At 36.2% G+C, this 17,124-nt stretch overlaps 1 protein-coding gene across 1 annotated transcript in view; it reads right to left on the reverse strand.

Annotated features, from left to right (window-relative positions):
- LOC311165631 (guanine nucleotide-binding protein G(q) subunit alpha) overlaps window positions 1–17,124 on the reverse strand; it is a 115,034-nt gene that overhangs the window by 62,562 nt on the left and 35,348 nt on the right. Inside the window, exon 2 of the mRNA XM_084225793.1 lies at window positions 13,256–13,440. Coding sequence (XP_084081919.1) covers window positions 13,256–13,440 — 185 coding nt within the window. The remainder of the gene's footprint in view (window positions 1–13,255; window positions 13,441–17,124) is intronic.

The following is a 17,124-nucleotide window of genomic DNA, read 5'->3' on the forward strand; positions in this document are numbered from 1 at the left end:
TAAAAAGGAAACAGTATTTCAGCAGTTAGATCTTCAGAAGAGGTCTAAAATGAATTAGTTCAGGCAGTATAATTTGAGGTGTAATTTTTTTTTCACCACCCCCACAGATAGCAGAGCTAAGCGGAAAGAGTGACTAAGGTAGCACAAAGACAGTGCCATAGATTTATATGACGAAGGAAAAACAGTATAAAATATATCAAGCAAAAAAAAAAAATCACAATATTCCACTGACAAAAACAATAGCAACTGAATTTCAGTTACTTGCTATTGCAATCTTTCTCTGGATGTTTTCCCGATATTTTTCATTTAAGTAAGGTATTTAGTAATATTAACAATTGTTAGTCAGGCTCTTAACAAAGACTATCTTAAGAAAAAAGGAAACTGTCTTACAAAAACTGTGCTCATGCTGCTCACCAAATGACTTACTGAAGCACAGTCTAAAATTTAATTTTAACTAGGTCCTAGATAATAAATACAAAGCATAGAAATAAATGTTCAATTTTCTTGAACAGAGATTTTATTACAGGCAGGACACTGCATATCACATTTTGTAACTTAGCCTATACACCAAATATAGAAAAGATGCAGTAGCCCCCAAAGAAAGAATTTGTTAAGTCCCATACTTTGGGAGAGGAAGGCAGTCAGCTAGAGACTTGCCTTTTGACATTGAAAATATACTGACCAAATTATGAAACCTCTGTTCATGCTTATGAAGCCTTTCATGAATAATCTGGTATTAGTCTGAGAGTCTGAGCAAGTACTTATCAATATGATTAAGAGGACAACCATTGGACTCGTGACAATTAATGGCAAGTTATAAGTACCCTTGTAAAAGATAAAGAAAAATACTTAGGGGCCATATCTAATGCCTTTTTTACTAAAACATGTAAAGATTTCTTTGAATACTTGTTTTTTCCCAAAAAGTTTTTACATGAATACTTCTACTAGACTTGTGAAACGTGTTTGGAAGGATATTTGATGTCAAGAGGGAATGCCTTGTAGAATGAATAAATGGAAAGAACACATTTTTGGTCATAATTTCAACTACATCTTTAACCTTCGTCACTTTGCTGAAAAAAATTTGTAGGGAAGCTTTCTACCATTTCTGTGTACTTTGAAATACAAGTACTGTGGCTTCTGAATAAAAGCCTAAATACTGTTTAAGAATAACTCCTCCTACTGACAATCTGTGTAAAAGCAGAGGCAAATAGATTTCTATGGGTAAACTACTCATTCCTGCTAACTGCATGCAAAACACATGGCACTGGTTCAGCATGCTGCTCTGCAGTGGTAGGGGGGTGCTTGTTAAATAAATAACGAGAAAGTAACTGTAGATCAAAGATGAAAACTTGGTGTTTCTTGAGCTGAGTTTGGTTTTTTTTTGTACTGGAAGGGGTTTGTTTGCTTGCCTTGTGCACCCTAATGTCAGTACACGCAATTTAGCTGCCCTGTGGACCACAGACAATGATTGTTCAAGCGTACTATCGGTATGGCAGTCACATGCCCCACCAACAGTGAACTCACACTGACAAGACAGAGGGGGAGGAGGAAAACACTTCTTAGCTGAGTCAGACTCTGGAGTATGAGGCTGGCAATGCAATTAAGAAGTATGTTTCAGAATTCTCAGTTGGGCTTTTGCTGTTCATCTACTAGTCAGAAACCACTTCTGTAAACAGCATTTCACTAGAAGAGCTGGAATAGGAGGAAAATAAGCTTTGCCTTCCTAATTGTTATTTCTGACTTCTACTTAGTTGTAAATACCTATCCTTCTGTTTTCATATAATTGAAACAGTGATAGTGGAAAGGTCAAAAAGCAAGAGTGTATTAGATTAGAAAGATCAGAGCTAGTAATGCAAGTTAAAAACAGGGTGGTGACAGAAAGCATTAGCATTTATTTACTACAAACTGACTATGCACAATCCTGCGACTCCAAAACTAGGATTCATTTGTTACAACTTCTCACACCAGAGGACAGATTTACTAACCCTAAAAAAATTAGGGAAAAGGAAGTCAGTGAAAGCAGAATTAGCAGCTTACATACCAAAAGCCCTTCCTTATGTTTAGAAAACGCTAGTACCATTACCAACATATCAAAAAAATGCTCCAAAACGTGCCAGACATCTTTTAACAAGGAGTAGATTTTGGTTTTAACTGTTTTAAAAAACTTCCAGAAGAGGCAGCATTAATTTTGTCCCATTAAAAGAAATGTACTGGAGCTCCTCTTAAACTGTGTTTCTTGAAACTAGATTCTCTTTTTCCTGCTTATTACATAGCCAATATTAAAATTTAAAAAAAATTTGAAGGTAATTTCTTTATAAATTGTCTTAATGTTAATGGTACCATGTTAAATGGTAGTTAAATCACTGTTGTTTCATATCCACAACAGAGAATTTCACTTCTTAAAAGTAACTTTCCCACCATTAAAAAAAATGAACACTCAAAAGCAGAACAAGACCCCTGACAATGTGTGAAATTCACATTCAGAAACCAGCGAAGGGAGAAAAATTTCTTGACAGTCAACAGATCATACTTTTAATTTCAAAATAATGATGAACATATACTTTTTTTTTACCAGCACAAATACGTTCCGTCTTGATTTTTCTGATATGTGAATAGTATCAACCTCTCTAAGTTAAAATACAAATAAATCTTTAACAAACAAATCAGGTTGGCAAGAAATGAAACCAGATAGCAAAACTTGAGCTGCTCACTTTAGTTTCATGTAGATCACTTATTTTAGCTCGGGGAAGTAGTCTGTTTCTTGTTTTAATCAGGGGAAGGCATATTCAATTAACTGCATGATTCTATCAACCAGTATAAACACATATTAAAAATTACCTCCAAAAGGATCTGGTATGGACTTAGTGACATTTTCTAGAATGTTCTATAGTTGCATGTGAGGTCTGAGGTAAAACTTAGAAAACCAGCCAAGCAATACTTAATTAAGAGATGGGGGGAAGGAGATCTGAAAGAAAGACTTAGGCATAAGATAGTGATAAATCATCTTTATACCCTCCTGACAGTTGATGCTTTTAGCTTCAGGCACTACTCCAAGTTAAGCAAGAACATCCTCCATGCTGACCTAACTTTCAGCAGCAGCTAGTGGGTCTGGCAGACTCCTGTGCTTTCTCTACTTTATCAAAGCTCATGGTGGTCAAATCACATCTCTGTACGCAAATACTGAAGACTGCAGGGGAGCAGAGGAAAGTGTGCAGATCCCAAGGCTGGCCATAAGTAACATGAATCCAAAACCGCTGTTCGTCCATTTCTTGAACCAGCTCTCAAGACTGTAGAGCATGTACTTCTGTATGCACGTGCAGTTGCCCAAGGCACTGAGCCACAAACACAATTCCAGCATTCAGTTCTGCAGTGATACAAGTTTTGAAGGAACACCAAACAAGCAGTGACTAATACTTTGGGGTGAAATGATGTCATAAAGGGAGGAAACAGTTTTGTTTCATTCAGAGGTCAGAAAGGAGAAGAAAAAATAGGCAATTGCCATACTCAAACTAGTTTGCTTGAAGTTTCCTATCTTTGAATTAACTAACATTAATGTTAATTTAAAGGCTGTGGGATACCATCCAAGAGCCGTATTTAGGCACTTAGCTATGCTGCTTGTGGTAAGACTGACACTTTCAGGGCCGTATAAGCCAGTGAAAGTGACAGGGACCAAAGAAAGGATCCCTACAGCCTACTGCAGGTCACCAGGTGTGTGAGAGAACTTAGCTCAAAGAAACTTATAGTTCATGGTGATCCAAGGCAACACACGCCAAGCATGCTTACTGCTGCTCTCCATTTATGAATCTGTGCTGCAAACTGGATGTGGGTTCATCCTGGAACTACTCAGGGAAAAATTGCTACTGCAAGAAGGGTGAAGGGCAGAGAGTCTGGGGCCCTGGAGAGAATCAGTTAATGATATTGGAAAGGAAGGAGGAAAAGCCCTGCCTTTGAAAAGTCTCCCCACAACAGCTCTGAACACTTTTTCCAGCGTTGGTCTTCATTTTAAGGACTAGTTATTAGTATTTCAGGCATAACCACTGATCTCTATTGAGTACAGGTCTCCACATAACAAGATGTTGTAAGCTGAAAGACAGTAGAGACTAACATTCAGAATGGCAAGACTACCACAGAATAGAAGCAGTATTTTAAGGAACATGAGCCTTTCCTTTATTCTATAATTGGTTGTGCTGAGGAAAAAAAAAAAGTTTTATGAAGTGCAAAGGAGAATACTTAGCTCACTTACTGATTTTATTTATAAATGGTAACAGTGATGGCACTTGTAACATACTGTAACAGAGGAGATTTATCATGGCTTCTTTCTTTAGACTCATCTGTTGATGTAGTGAAGCATAATTAGGAGATGGACATGAATACATGGCTGAATTTTGCATGCAGTAGAGTTATGGTTAAGCATATTTTACTCAGCCTTTCAAAATATATATGAACTCCAATTTCTACTATAAAATTACTTCCTAGTGAAAGCATGCGTCATATTTCTGCTCATCATAAGGACTAGATAGTTACTGTCTCTTCTTTTCTTGTACTGTACAGAAGGGATGTTATGTCTTTTGTGCAATGCTGCCAACTGCAGACCCAAAATTATGGCATTGTTTTCTGTTTGATTCCTCAGCCACTTGGAAATGCTTATTTTTAACAAGAACTGTAGTGAAATTCCCTGGAACTCTGCAGCTGGTATAAATCTGTGTCTACAAAGCAGGTGCTGGAAAATGCAACTATATCAGAAGCCTGTGTTTTACAGTCATATCAACCATTCTTCCAACTGTGTTAAATACCAATTCATGTGATTAGTTCCATTACCCTTGCTACTAGAGAAAACAAAGACTGTCCTGAGAAAGTCACTGAATTCTAAGAAGTCCAAAAGCTCAAAAGGAATACAGGAACCAGGCACAAAGCCCAGCAGTGTAAGAGTTCTCATTTAGTACTCTCTCTCACTCTCTTCTGCAAATACAATTACACAAAATCTGAGAATACGCAAAGTGAAAGAAAAAAAAAAATCCCACAAACTTTAACACAAGAAGATAGATCTAATTGGCAAATATAAAATAAAAAACCAGTTGTCTAAGGAAATACCTTACTCGATACCCTGTTGAGAAATAATTGTGTCATGTTCAAAGATTAATGACTTAATGAAACCATCTGAACATTGGAAAAGCACTACTAAACAAACTGTTTTCAGGGACTAACCCTTTCTTTACAAAGCAGCATCTTGACAACTGAGCCTACATATCAACTACATTCCTCCCTTTGCCCATGTCTACCAAGGCGTATTTATTTAAATTTCCTCTCATCGTAGTAACTTCATATGAGAAATCTAATTTTCATCCCTTTCCAAAGAGGAAAGAACTCGTAAAATCTAATTCTTGTGTTTATATCAGTACTGAAGGACACAATGAAAAATTGCATTAAAATCTAGCAAAGCCAGAATCTGATTGCATTTTATGTTGGCAAGGATTCTGTCTGTTTCAGTACATTCAGACATTTACAACACCTGCCTGGGATGCGTTCATAAAAGGTTCTTTTCTACTGCATATTCTAGCCAGTAGATGATAAATCAAAAAAGACCTGCTGGATCACAGGAATCCATCCCAGCATACCTTAAGAAAGTAACTCTAAATAGTACTGACTTCAAAATAGAAAAGCTAAAAACATTACTGTTGCAGGTTCCTTATTTGTCAGACAGGGAAAACACTACCCACATTGCTGATTCATATGGTATTATCAGACAGCAGTGCACAGGAAGCTCTACAGGAAGACCACACATGCTGACGAGTGTCCAAAAAGGGACAGATAGGCAGAAACATACCAGGAAGAACTTACACACCCCACTGGAATCAGGAAACTACAAAGCTAGTGAGTGAGCAAGCTATAGCTCCTACCAATCATTAATCCTCAAAAAACTACTTCTTGAAAAGGTACACTTCTTTTCTGAAAGAAAAGAGATGAGGAAAACTTGAGTATGTTTTTACAGCAGGGAGTTGCTATTTAAAACATTTTGCAATGCAGTAACAGAGTATACACCACTATAGCAATGGCAGCCAGTGCATGTCATTGTTTATCACACAAGAAGGACACGAGCTACATGGCTTTACTGTCATGCTCCTCTCTGTTTAGGATGGTTTTGCTTATAAAAGCTTCCCCAGAAAAAGAACTTTTTTTATAACAGGGCCTTTCACAATGAATCTAATAATAATGTCACACAATTTCTTTCCCCTGTCAGGAGCACTAGAATATTCCACAGGTAAATTAAAAACTTCCACGACTCAGCTTGGAAAAATGCTGACCAGTGTTAAGACATTTTTCATAGAACAGGATTTTCAAGAAGTAAGTGAACTATACACAACACAGTATCATTATAAAAATTGTGAAAAGAGCTTATAAAAATTGTGAAAAGAGCTTCTAAAAATTAAGAAGCCTGCAAAAAGACATATCCTCTTAAAATCACAGAAGGGTCCTTAGAACCTTCCTGACCATACTTTAAATACCTCCTGCATGGTCTGTGTTCTGTCTTTCAGGAATGCTTCACTTATCTCAGTGTGCAAGCTTCTCTGCAACCTCTGAGAAGATGTGCCCATGCATGCATTACTCAATCTTTTCATACACATTCTTAAACAACTTCCCTTATGAGAAAGTTTGAATCAGATATAAGCAATTCCAACTTTCTTTAATAAAAATCTATTTCATACTGCAGATGTAGATACATGTCCTAGACATATTTTCATGTCTTCTAAGTGATGTCTCAGTTCAATACCCACAGCTCCTCCATGGCTCATTATCCAAGTGCCACTTAACTTGTTTTACTGCAAGAGTTTTTAAAAGCTCCTTACAAAGCAGCAAGTGGTTGGAAAAACTCCATCTTTTTCAAAACCAAGACTAAGTTTTAAGGTTAATTTCTTCCTCAAATTCCTACTGTGCAGCTAAATTTAAATATCTATAAATTATTTTTGGAAAATGCCACTACATTTTATCTTCTCCTGTGCCTTTCTTATTTGCAGACTACTGGCTACAGCTGAGTTTACAATATCTGATGTTTTTGCACTGTTTTGAATGGCTTAATTTTCAATTCTTCATCATTACCGTTTCAACATTTCAAAGATCAAAGCAGTATTTAAGAGTGACAGAGAAAGTAAAAGAAATAAAAAGAGGAAAAAATAACTAAAGCAAATCTATTAAGTTCTGGGGTTATATTTCAGCTTTAAAGAAATCCTTTTTCAATCCAGACTTTGAATAAAAGCAGCTTTAAAAAATGCAAAGGGTCGAAGGAATAATATATTAGAAGTGTTTCAAAAATATTCTGTGCTGAAATCAGTTTTACTCGATTCCATGGGTTTACAACTGAGGGTAAAACCTATTAGTACAGTGTATCTACAAATTGGCTTAGAAGATTAACAACTAAACAGGAAGTAAGCCAAGACTGGCTAGAAGGTCATATTAAGAAAAATGGGAAGTCATCATCAGAAACTGTGCTGAATCTGTCGCGGTGCACGTTAAGTGCTGGATAGATGATAACTAACAGGGGTGCGACAGAGCCCCCCTTTCGAGCGCCGCAGAATCCCAGCTACCAGTGGAAGTTGGCGCAGAAACAAAAGGCTGCAGCACGGGCCTGGGGTGGAACTGGGGTAACTTGAACAAGAAACAACCTTAACTACTACTCTAATTGCATCAGCTTTTCCACGGTATCATTTATCTCAGAAACTCGTATGTATGACAGGACTAATGAAGATAGACATGAGAGTTAGAGAAATGTTAGAAAGCAGCTCTTCATAATTACCATCCCTACAACCCAACATTCAGCTTCTTCTGTCATGTTTGAAACTGTTCACAGAAGTAACTTGCTCATAATAAATTATTTTCTTACCTGCCCAGTAATTTAGGTCCACCATAGCAATCTAAACATTAAACAATCTTCAGTCAAGAGCTCTATACTTTCTTGACAAAGATGAAGCACGCAACCATAACCTTGTGATTGTCTGTTTGTTATGTAACTGTTAAGAAAAAATTAAAATGTAACATGACTAATGCCATGCTTTGATTTTCCTCTGCCAACCTACTCTTCCAGAAGCAAAAACCCTGGATTCTTGCCTCATTACTCACCTTTATGCAACCACCCAAAGTGAATACAAAATCTAAGAGTGGAGCTACATGGGCCCATGGCCTAAATACAGGTAGGCATGTGATTGGACTGATGAAGTGTGAATATGTAATCACCTTTTCATGTGCAGACTTTAATCCTAATTTAACCAGGTAGGAAAAAAAGAGCAAAATAATCTTTCAGAAAAAGCAGAGGTCAACATGAATACCTCTACTAGGCAATACATCCAACAACACAAAACAAATTAAACTACAGAAACAAAAGAAAGGGAGTTGGGGGGGAGGAAGGAGAGAAGGGTGGGTTGTGTTTTGATTTTTTTTGTGGATTTTTTTAACTACTCTTTTGTCAAGCCAAGGCTGAATTTTATTATCAGACAAAACCTGCTTGCATTGTAATTTTTACCGTATAGGAAGAGCACACTGAACAAGGGACTGACAAAATCTGGAGCAAAATATTTAATTTAATATGAAGAACTATTAATTGACTGCAATAAACCTTATTTCAAGCATCTTGTGTGTGACTAGGAATTACAATGAAGAAACATAACACAACATAAACATAACACCACATAAACCAGAACACAACAGGATCTGAATTCCCAAAAAAAGGTTACTATAAGAAAAAATATTTATAAATTTTCAGAAGAAAATATGACAAAAATACTTCAATCTGAAATTACTTTAGAGGTAAGTATTAGACAAGCTTAGCCCATCTCCTGTAGAAATGAATTAGTACTTAGGAAACTATGTCTTCTAAATATCTCCTTCTTGAAAATACTTATATATGATTATGTTTATCCATTATTTTTATAAAACTATATTGTTCAAATATCTATATTTATATAATGGCTGTTAGTCATGAAGAAAGTCAGAACCATTCCAAGAGTATACAATCTCGCTACCTTAAAATATATGCCAAACTCCCATTACACATAAAAGTTGCCCTGAGCAAATTTCACATCTTCATTGTGAGTGAACACACTCATGTGAACACTCCCTGGAGAAAGGAAGTTTGTTCATTTACCTATATATTTATTTTAAATGAAGTATTTGAAACTCTTCATAGGAGCATTCAACTCTGCTTCTCCAGCTTACTTCTCATGTACCATCATATAATCATAAAGCAATAAGCATTTTATGTCACTATCCCAAAAACATAATTCTTGCTTTTTTGTTAAATAAAACCCCCCTCTAAACGGAAAGACTTCCCCTCCCAGTTTGCACACTACTGCTCTAGATTCAGTCCTTCACACTCTGTTTCAGGTGAGGCATCTGGAGTAGGTACTTTCCCCCACACTATGCTTGTTCAAAATCCAATTTCACCAAGGGATTTCACCATTTAATATCCCCAACTGTTTACCCATGACAAAACTTTATGCAATCTGATCCCATTCCTGCTCTTATTGTCCACTTCTGCCAGTAATTTTATTAGCTTTCTTCAGTGGATCTGTGAGACATGGAAAAAGCCAAGCTAACAAAACAATTATGGACTTGAAGATAATGCAGTAAGATTTTGAACTTTGAAAGCATTTCCGATATCTGCTCATTTTGACTGCAAAACATTTCCCAAAGGAAATAGGCACAAACACAGACAAAAATTAATCAGAAAAGTCTTAAAAACTTCACAGCAAATGTCTACCACAAAACTTGCTTTTATGTTTCCAGCTTCTTGAAAAACTTTCCTATAACCTGTTCTTGAGGACTACAGTTACTCACATTAGTTTATTGTTATGAATATTTAAGAAGTCTCGCAGGAAATTATGGGAATGGGATTCAAGTAAGGTTTCCTGCCTGTTAATCACCACAGAGTGACGCCTTCCTGATTCTGTCTGCTGGAACAGAGTAGCAACTTGTCTTTTGAAAGTTACATTAAAATGGAAAAGTATAGGACCACAGTAGTATTTGGTGTTTATTATAGTAGTAGACTCATTTGTCTAAAAATACAAACTGCAAAAAGCACATGCCTGTATTTTTCTTTAAATATGCATTTGAATACCTGTGGTTGCATAGTTTGTACAAACAAAATTTTGCAAAAGACAGGCAATTTTCAGAATTGCTTCTGAACATTTCTATAAAAACTAACACTTTTCCTTATTTAATAAAATACTTCTTACCCTAAAATTCAAAAGCCATACAACAACTTCACAACTTCTAGCTGAAAAATGAACAATGGAAGCACAGTAAAATTTACTCAAAAGGAAACTAAAGAAGTCTATAAGCAATCATTTCCCTTGACAGAGAAATTTCTAAAAGAATCACCCATTATCTTAAACCTCAGAAGAGCTCACATTCAGAAGTTTAAACACATAAAAGTGAATGTTTTTCATGATACAATTCTCTACCATCGGTTCTGAGATATTAGCTTCTAAACAGTTATATTTGTCAATTGGCTTTCACTACTCTGATAATGAATCTTTCAAAACAGTCTAGGTTATTATAACATAGGACAATGTATTCCACTCTCTGCCTCTTCATTGTGACTATGAAGATACATGCAATCTCACAAGAACTGACCTGTGAAATTTAGAACTTGCCTATGGCTATGTTGATTATACTAAAACAGTTCAATGTAAATGTTGTGATGCTGTATACCACACAAAGAACACAGCTGCCTGCTTAACTGACTGCTAGATATAAGGACACTTCAAATACCAGCAGCATTCAAAAATTCAAAACACTCCAATTTTAATAAATCACAGTTAAAGGTATGAAAATTGGTACAGTAAGAGAAAACCATTTATACTGTAGCCTCAAAGTCTATCGCAGAACATGAAGAACTTGACCCAAAAAAAGGGTAGTTTTTCTTCAGGCCCAACCACATCAATACCAGCTTGACCTGCAATTTTCTAAACTACAGTGTACAACAGCTACTGTGCTAAAAATATTCTGTTACTCAAACTTTGAGATATTCTCTCCAGAGATAGGATTTCCTGATAGGAGATTCAAATTAATAGGAAGTGCCCTTCCTGTGTTTTCTAGACTGCTAGACTAATGAGTTTGTTTTCAACAGCCTGTAAAAAAAAAGAAGGAGCAGATTTATTTGTTAACTGGTGTTCGGTGCTTTGAAGTGAAGTGTCCTTGTATACAGAGCCAAAGTGTAGTAGACCACAATCATGTCTATTTAGGTACAATCCTGTAGCACATTTGGTTTTTCCTGCATTCCTGAAAGAATTTGTACAGGAATTGCCTTGAGAGCCTGGTAACTGGTGACTTTTATTTTAGGCTGCAAGTAGCCCTATTACAAACTGATGGGAATGCTTGTAAAGCAGCTAGGCAGAGACCTCTACTTTCAGTGAAGTAATTTTTATGTAGAGAAGGTGAACAGTTCTGGCCATGCATACACAGCTATGGCAAACCTACCTGACCCATTCAGCCATATAAACACACTAGAAAAAGTCAGCACATCTAAAAAATAATTATAGAACACATACTCTGTAATATAATACAAGGAAAAAAAGAATCCTAATCTATAATTAGGATTTCCAGATATTAAGGCTAAGTGACAGTCAACACCAATTTTGAAGAAAAAATGCTTTACAATCAACTAACTTTTCAGGCCAGTATGCTTTATGCCTTGCACACAGCAAAAACATGGAGCCAAAAGACTAAAATGAAAATGAAAATGCAGTTTTAAAACTAATTAACATTTGATTGTGATTTATAGAGGATGAAGGAAAAACAGACAGCACCAGTAAGCAGCTAGACTAGGAAATTTAACAGACAGGAGTCTTACCAATGACAAATTTTTCAATCTCTTTCACGTGCACGAAAAACCCCACCCACCATTAAAGACGTTTAACAATATTGATTCTGACAGATGGGATTCTCCTGATTTCTTACTGCATCAAGTCACCCTCCTGCAAGACTCCTGTTATTGCAACATTACATCACCAACAGAGTGACCATCATCTGCAATGACTTCAGCAAATGCAAATGGAAAAACAACTCATTAATCTGCTCATAAGCTTAATCTTTCCTACTTATAAGTCAACTGTCGTAAAACACATACAGCAGTTCAGTTCTAAAAACTAAACTTCATATGTTTAGACACAAAAGATTCTAATATTAACCCAAGTTTATCTCATTTTCTCTTTCCTAGTTAATGGATGCTTCTTCTATTGTAAACGTTGCTGCTCTTTGATATTTTCTATTAATAGACAAATATAATACAATAACTTTTGAGCAATTTATCAAAGAAAATATTACTTTCATCCAGGACTACTAGATAATCATTAAATATTCTTCCACAAGACGGAAAGAAAGGTGAGCCATCCACTTTATTACGGATCTTAAATTCTCCTTTCAACAAAGTTGCTGATAATGGATCAACAGTAAAAATACAAACAAGTTCTCAGGGAACTGTTATCAAACAGTGCATGCTTGATCAGGGAGGCTGGACCACAGGATACACTGTGGTCCCTTCCAATTTGACCTATTCTGTGACTCTGTGATGTTGGAAGATATAAACATGTAAGTCTGTGGCTTACCATGTATTTTAAGTAAATAGTAAGCACTTCATTCTTAGTCACAGAATGATACAAACTATTGTAGTTACCATACTATTAAAATCTGAATATTAAAAAAAAAGTTAAAACTGTTAAAAGATGTTAAAAGGTAGGTAGAGATGAACCTTAAAAACACTATTTTGTCCTTTTAAACTGCAGTAACAGCATCAATCTCAGAAGACTCTGACTGTTTTAAGGTCTTGTGTAGAAAATTTAAATTTAACAATCTATTCACGCACAGATATCTTCACCTATTTGTCTAATAATTTTAATTTTTTCCACTTGTAATGTAATAGCAATCCTTAAGCAGTACATCACAAGAATGGTTTATCTGTGCTCTAACCAGAGCACAGCCACATAGGAAAGGACAAGAGTTACTGAAGTCAAATGGCAGCCTGCCATTAAACCTCTGTTCTGTGGCAATGCCTCGCAGGCATCTTAAGAGAGGCCTCTTGTTTAAAAGCATATTTGTGTTGTAAAAGTAGACAAAAAGGCAGAGGTCTAAACAGGAAACACCCTTTTCTTCTGAGCCTTTAGTATCCCTTCTGTGATGCGTCTTTTTTTTTTTTGAGACCTTCAGTATATTTCCAAAAATAAAAAAGAGGAAAAACTTCAGCTACAGAAATAAATAGAAATCTCACCTTGTTATTTTCACACTTGTATGGGATTTTGAGGGTATCCATGGCCTTGATCATGGCCTGCATTGCTGTAAATATATTCTGGTACACCAGTTTTGTAAAGCCCCTTTTGTCTTCATCAGAGTAACCTGATCCATGAATGATTCTCATCTGCTTGATAAATGTGCTTTTGCCACTCTCTCCTGTGCCTGCAAGACAAATAAGAAGGATATGCTTTACCCAGTGGACACAAACACGACTTTTTTTGCACAATGCTGACAGCTTGCTTACTGCAAGGCTCAACAGTGTCAAGTGGTGCTTGGAAGGTAACTACAAGGACCAGTTTAAGGTCAAACAGCAACATCAGTAGCAACTGAAGAACTGAATTAAAATTTGCACTTTGATTTAACAATTAAACTAATGAGCAAAATGGCATTCCAAAATATATATATTATATATCACTTTATATTTGAAAATATTTTGTTCTTAAAGATGTAATCATACAAAACTCCAACTTCATGAGACATTTAATCACAAAAGTTCAGAGAGGAAGAAAAACAATCTTCCTAGGCTAACTCTCAGGATATTACAGTAATCTGGTGTTACAAGCAACCTATATGTGTTTTGTTTTTTTGGGTTCTTTTTCAGGTGTCGGTTTGTTTGGGTTTTCAGTTTTGTTGTATTTGTCGGTATGGTTTTTTATTTGTTTGTTTGAGGGGGTGTGGTCAGGTTGCAGCTTTTTTTTTGTTTGTTTTAAGCTACTATTGGAACAATCACAGCCCAACAAACTTCAACCTCAGAACCATATGAAATCACTGTTAATTAAAATCTGGTTCATATTTATTAATGAGCAGTCATTCCTTCCACTACATCTTTTCATGTCTTTTTATACTTTGTACTAAAAGTAGTTTATTGATGAAATATGACTATTTGTCAACTTAAATTTAAGATCTCCTTGTTGGAAACTTCACAAAGGTTACAACACACAACATTTTTCCATTTCTTCAATTCAACGAGCTCATCTATGACTAAAAGAGCTTAACTATATTATCTCTGTGTTTGCTTAAGAGGAGGAGTTGAATCTGCACAGGTACATAAGCCCTGTGTTCATCCAGCTACTCAGCTCTGCAGAAAACAAAACGCATTGCTCACTGCTGTTGTTTTCAGACTTTCAGCCTGGGCTTTATTTTAATCATTTTTGTAAAGCTTTCATGCCTTGTACCATAATACTCATGTCCAGGACAAAGGCAGCTTTATAGGCCTCTTAGATAATGTTTTTGGTGTCTTCTCAAAAAAGTGTGTTTCACAGCAATGCAGTTTATAGGACTAACCCTTAACTATTTCTGAGATAGCACACACTGTAAAATCTAAGCTTCTAAAATTTTCTGCCCTTACCACAAGCATAATTTTGAAACCATCACTCCCATTTCCTGCACACATATAATGAACTTCTAACACAGGTTTTCTTTACACACACATTCCCAGAAAATCAAACATGATGTTACATACTACTGAATGAGAACAGTTTGGGTTAGAAAGGACCTTAGAGATCATCTAATCACAACACCCCCTTGCCATAAGCAGGGGCATCTTCCATTAGACCAGTTTGCTCAGACCCCATTTAACCTGGCCTTGAATACTGCCAGGGATGGGGCATCAACAGGTTCTCTGGGCAACCCGTGCCAGTGCCTTACCACCTTGCGATGTTAAGAATTTCTTCCAATACTTTATGTAAACCTACCCTCTTTTCAGTTAAAAGCCATTTCTCCTTGTCCAATCACTACATGCCCTCATCAAAGTCCCTCTCCAGCTTTCTTGTAGGCTTCATGTAGGTAACAAAAGGCTGCTAGATCATCCCCCTAGAGATCAAGACACTGACTGGTATTAACTTGTGCTTTCTGTAGCCTCATCCATTCATTACAGAACAAGTTAAAAAATACATCTTGGCAATACATTCTTAAAAGTTTTCCATTTACCATAATAAACAAAAACAACACTGTGTAACAGCCTGAACAGGACCCTTGAGTGGGCCTGTTTCACCTGGTGAAAAGAAGAAAACCTGAAATTACATAAGGAAAAAATCTACATATTCTTCTGAAAGGATATGAATGCCTTATGGGCTCTGTTAACCACTGCTTCCACCACCATCATTCTAGGCAGTGCAGTATATCAGCAGAATGGACCAATGGGGGATAAACTATACTGAGACCAATTTTCTGCTGCTACCCACAGCACATTTACATTAGTCAAGTCAGTTCTCTGAAGCCATGTATATAGTATCTTCTCATCTGTCAGAAGACTGCTGAGGCCACACAATGTACCTGAAACTCAATCATAATCAGAATACCACTGCCACACTCCCTCATTTAAAAAAAAAACCATTACTTTCAACCTTTCCTGCCCCATCCCCTTTCCAGTCCTAAAATAATTCCTTGTCTAGTACTTAGATGAGAATTGAATATTGTGACAGAATAAAACCCCACACTCCTGACTCAAGCACACAGCTTGGTCGGTCATCTGACTTTTAGATTTCTTCTCAGATAAAATCAACCTAATGAATGAAAAAATATTAACTGTCTTCTAAAAATAATTAAGAAATGGCCATAATAGTGATGAACTCCTCAATCATGGCATAGAGGATTATCAACATTTGTAAGAGCTTATCATCCTAAAAACTGAAAATTTCTGAAAACCTCTTTGGTTTTTTTCCTTGAAATATTAATAGCTACAACTATTACTGTATCATCAAGAATTTTACAAGCAGAGATTTGAAAGTACTTCTAGCAGTATTATATCCACAAGCAGAACCAGGAAAGAAGCCAGATTGCTTAAATGCAGAGCAAATCCTTACACGTGCATTTGCACCCAGATACATACGTATCATGTACAATTTATTTCTCCTGGTACACAGCCTGCAAAAATCCATCTACAGAATGTTGAAATGCAACATTCTTTGCTCTGCAAAACTTATGGAAAAACTTTAAACATAGGTGACAATGCAGCTACTGGCAGAGAGGTTTCAGAACTTGTGGTGACTGACAAAGAAGATACAGGAGACTAATTTAAAAGAAAAACAACTGAAGAAGCCTAGAATGACAAGCCTTTCATTTGTATGGTTGTCCTGTACTTGTTTTTGCATTTCTTTGCATTGCAACTTTAAAAAAAAATAAATCTTAGGTATAGCACCTTCAGATCAAATACAACACTGTTTTTTAACTAAAAAAACAAACATACCATTCTCTAAGCAAAATTCACACTAAATAGAAACACTGCTAAACGACACCTGATAATGTTTTTTCTCCCCAAGCTTGACCCATGAAAAGGCAAGAAAAACCTGCTACTTTACTGTTTGAAATTTTTTATTAAATAAGATAGAAGAGGACATTCTTAACATGTAAGGAAGGAGAAAGCCATTGAAATCCACTACCCAATTAGTCATTGTATATACACACTTACTAGGAACTGTAGAAACAACAGTGTGTACATTCCCAGAAAAGTGGCTTTCACCTTGGGGCTTGGATACAGAAAGAAAGCCTACAAGTACCTGGAAAGTGAAGATTCACGGGTAAGGGTGGAATCAACATCCTACACAGATGAGCAGAACCATACTATAACCACAGTTTCATCAAACATTTACTCAGACAAAGCAGGCAGTTGTACACTGCCTTAGAGATTTACAGAAAAGGGGAGCAATCAACTTCATCAGATAGTAAGTAGCAGAGCAACTCCTAGGAGAAGTAAGAGCTAAAACAGTAATAGAGAGGTAATGCATGAAAAGAAAAATACTTTATTTCACTTAAAGTTATACTTCACTTGGAAGAAAGTTTTAATGTCCTCTATGCTACCACTAATTCAGCAATAGAGAAAACAAAAAATACGGTTTGGTCTGTTGC

Source organism: Fringilla coelebs (genome assembly GCF_963513975.1).
Source record: "Fringilla coelebs genome assembly, chromosome: Z".
Lineage (NCBI taxonomy): Eukaryota > Metazoa > Chordata > Aves > Passeriformes > Fringillidae > Fringilla > Fringilla coelebs.